Source organism: Euprymna scolopes, chromosome 38, assembly GCF_053919585.1.
Source record: "Euprymna scolopes isolate OS-2025 chromosome 38, ASM5391958v1, whole genome shotgun sequence".
Classification (NCBI taxonomy): Eukaryota; Metazoa; Mollusca; class Cephalopoda; order Sepiida; family Sepiolidae; genus Euprymna; species Euprymna scolopes.
Genome location: NC_136519.1, coordinates 78063844 through 78068260, shown reverse-complemented (window position 1 = coordinate 78068260; position 4417 = coordinate 78063844). Strand labels below are relative to the sequence as shown.

At 33.8% G+C, this 4417-nt stretch overlaps 1 protein-coding gene across 1 annotated transcript in view; it reads left to right on the top strand.

Moving 5' to 3' along the window:
• The window catches only part of LOC145263206 (protein unc-93 homolog A-like), a 348106-nt gene extending 344043 nt beyond the window's left edge, over positions 1-4063 (top strand). Inside the window, exons 4-5 of the mRNA XM_080120280.1 lie at positions 1513-1777; positions 3472-4063. Of these exons, the coding sequence (XP_079976406.1) occupies positions 1513-1777; positions 3472-3707 (501 nt within the window). The 3' untranslated portion in view covers positions 3708-4063. The remainder of the gene's footprint in view (positions 1-1512; positions 1778-3471) is intronic.
• Positions 4064-4417: the final 354 nt, after the last annotated feature.

Here is a 4417-nt window from a genome sequence, read left to right as displayed (position 1 = left end):
TATATATATATATATATATATATATATATATATATATATATATATATATATATATAGTGTCCTGGCAAGCCAGCTTTAGTTTTACTGCTTTGGAATGAATTTTGCTTCGCATTTTTCTTTCTGTTTTTTCTTTTTTTTTTTTTTTTTTTTTTTCGCTTGGTTGCCAGGCCATAGTTCCTATTTACAATGTCTCCCCACGGGACAGAGTTAGACACCAGGGTCGTTTTTTTAATGTGGGGAAAAGGAACAAAAATAAAAATTGTCTCAGTCGTGAAGGATTACTTCTCCACTGACAGAGAACAAGAAATTGAAGTGCAGCATCTGAACAACAGATACTATACTTTGAGGTATTTATTTGCTCCCCCACTGAGCAAATTAGGCACAAGGCCGATTTTTAAAGTGAGGAGTGAAGGGGAAATGGGGACCAACTCCCCGGGGAGTAGGGGAGCTGGATAGTGACAATTGGTATGAAGGGTTGCCCCCTACATTGACCAAGGTCTTATATGTGGGGTTGCCCTCACATATGGTCTTTGCTTGCAGTATCTGCCGGAACAGATACTACACTTTGATCTTTATATTTATTTTATTTCGTCTAAAGAAAAAATTACAATTAAAAAAATTCCAATATAAAATTAAAAAATTTAAAAAAGTAAAATCTCCAAAAGACAAAACAAATTTAGGCACAAGGCCCTATAAGATCTGGGAAGGGGAGTGATGCAGGGTCTTTGTAACTAAAGTAAAAATTGGGGTCTTTAGCGACTTCACTCTTGACTGGTAACATTTACCACAATACCACATTCACTCTGTGGAATCTAAAGCTAACTAATGAAAACCCCAGCGTTTTTGCAAAAACGATATATATACAATTTCTGTATGTGTGTGCGTGCGCATTTTTTTTTTTTTTTTTAAATTACCCGAAGGCCAATTGGTTTCACTAATAATCGATAGAGAATTGTATTCAAACAAATAATTAAGTAATCCGTATTGAATTAAAATATTTTTATTCAAGTGGGCGGCCTGCTAGTTTATCGTTTTGTTCGTGTTGGGTGCACTGCATATCGCCTTATTTTACACGTCATAAGAATTATTTGCCATATTGTAGCGAAGCGACACTCATCCAAGGTGGGTTGAATTGGATTCCTCCGAAGGAGGAAGTTTCGTGGTTGTATGATATTCATAAACATTCCCCAACTGCTTGTATATCTCCGTCAGGGATTATGACGACGTTAAGATTTTGCAGTTTTTGCAGGGAGGTGTCGATATCTTCCTACATACAGCGCCTGATATTACCAAATGGTCACCCATCTGGTACTGACCAGGCTCAACGTTGCTTAACTTCCGCGAGATGACGAGAATCGGTGTTTCAACGTGATTGTAACATATTTGCAACAGGCTTTATAAAAATTGAAATATTATTTTATTTATAATAATTGTGTCGTATTTGCAACGGGTTTTATAAATATCAAATATTATTTATTTATTATAAACTCTTTTTTTTCTTCTCTCTTTCAGTCATACGTCACGTGTACCCTGGGTATCGACTATGTTGGTTATTGTATGATAACATTGGGACTCGCCAATGTTCTTAGTTCGGTCATGGTGGCCCTCTGTGCCAAATACATCCCCCGGGAAGTCGTTCTCGGCTTCGGGGGTGTCGTCCACATCGGCCTCATGATTGGTTTCCTCATTTGGATACCAGAGAAGAACTTGCTCATTTTCTTTGTGTTGGCCGCAACGTGGGGCATATGCGACGCTGTTTGGCAAACACAATGCAATAGTAAGTATATGTTTTCGTTTCATTTCTACGTCTATTATATTTGGTAAGTGGTGTATATTAAATCTCTTCGGACTATTGTCAGCAACAAGGAGGTAACGAACTTACCTTGTATCAAGAACGTTCTAAGCATTAACCAGGAGAAATAAATGTAAGATTGCAGAATTACATTTGGTAAATGGTATATATTAATTAAGGGAAAGTGAATAGGATAACGAATTACCTAGTATCATCGAGTGGAGAGTTATTTATAGTTAAAAGTAATTTTTACGGAAAATTGGGTAAAATTGCATCTTTCTTAAACATTACAAAGTAGACTAAGGAGGGGACATAACTCGGAACGAATATTTTAGATTAATTGTTCATGGCGTGTAATATTTGTTGTCTATAGTGATAGACTTTTTAAAAATAAAAACACGATATCAGTCCTTCTACTCGATGAATTTTCGTTATTTTTTGATATATTACTATTTTCGACATGATAAGTAAGTACTAGTGTTGGGATGATTTATCAGAATCGGAATCGGGAATCAGAAAAATCAAAGCTTTTGGGGGTTTCAGAATCGGTATCGGAAACGGAAAAATTTGAGCCTATTTTCCGATGCCAAGACCGATTCCTTAAATTGTGTTATTTATTTGATTTTCGTTTAAGAAATATTCGTCCATTGCTTGTAGTAATGATAAAATAATAAATATTCATTGATGTAAACTTCCAGTAGACTAAAGTCTACACACCAACCCCTCACAAGTGTGGTTTTAAGTTTGTGAAAATATAGGCACATTTAAGATGTGTTTTTACGATGATCGGGACCAAATAACACTTCTATGGTTAAATATTTAGAGATTTATAAAGAATTGGAATCGGTAATTGTATCGGAATCGGGAAAAATACTTGAATCGTCCCATCACTAGTAAGCGCGTAATGTTGCTTTTGCTTAAAATGACATATTTAACAAAAAAATCGATACTGTCCACTCTATCTTAACAAGCACAAAAATCAAAACAAGCAAATACAAATGAAACTTCGGGTTTGTATTACTGTACACATAGATTCAAAAAAGTTGTCAAAAAACAAATATATAACAAGTAAATGTTATCAAAGGCAAGATAAGTTACTTTTCTACCTAACTGGATATATTTTTCGTGTTTTTATTCAATGTAACATGTTTATTCAGCTCGAAAACCATACAGTGTTTACCGATGTATTGGAACATTCAAGACGGCGTCTGATTCTCTCTTTAACACGGTAAGTTTGGGAAAAGGTGTTATAAATTAAAAACCGGTTAAAATACTGTTAAAAACTCGCTCAATATATGTTACCGTGACATAGGTTGATATATATTCGGCGGGTTTTTAATAGTATTTTGTATAGTTTTTTATTTATAACACCTTTTCCCAAACTTACGGTGTTAAAGAGGGAGTCAGACGCCATCTTGAATTTTTCAATACATCAGTAAACACTGTATGTTTTTTCGAGCTGAATAAATATGTTACATTGAATAAAAACACAAAAATATATCCAGTTAGGTAGAAAAGTAACTCATCTTGCCTTTGATAACATTTATTTGTTATATATTTGTTTTTTTGACAACTTTTTTGAATCTATGTATCTATATATACATATATGAAAATATGCATTTTATTCATATATACATACATATATTAGTTAACCCGAAACTTTTTCTTTCTCTTTTCAGCCTTGATCTGTTTAACCTGCCTCGACGAACCGGATGTGGCTTTTGCCAATTACCGGATGTTGCAAAGTTTTGGCCTCACGATCGCCTTTGCCTGTGGAACGTTTATGTGCGTCGCTGCCCAGCTGTACATCCTGATGACGCTCTTGGTGGTAGCAATCGTGTTCTACGTGTTAGCCGAGTACAAAGTCCGACAGCTGGACTCCGAAAACAACAGTTTCGACGAGGAAAGGCATTAAAACGCAACAACAACACAATAAAAAACAAAGCAAAAAAGAAACGAGGCGTCATTTGCGCCGTAACCATACCTTTTTATGCAAAACCATAATGAGTTATGAAAAAAAAAGTCATTGTCTAAAAAAGAATGATTTTAATCAAGGGCAACGTGAAGAGAGTGAGTATAGCATTGTCCTACCGGATACATAACATCAAAATGTTCAACGGATATGCAAGAATGAATACGAAGAGGGACGGAAAATAATATACATACATATGTACGCATGTATAGGAAAAACATACATATACATATATGAAAATATGCATTTTATTCATATATACATACATATATTAGTTAAAAGCAAAAACAACAAAAAAACTTAGCACGACCTCATTATAAATTTATTTCAACCCGAAAGGGCCTTGTTAAATGAGAAGGCTAGTCGAGGTTTAACATCCAACTGCCAGTTTATATTTGCTCTGCTGCGCATTAAGATTTCCTGGGGGAATTATTCTATCCTTTACGGATATAATATAATATAATAAAATATACATATACACATATATATATATATATATATATATATATATATATATATATATATATATATATATATATATATATATATATATATATATATATATATACACATATATATATATATATATATATATGTATGTATGTATGTAAATATACGTATATATATGTGTGTGTAAGTGCGCGCGCGTTTGA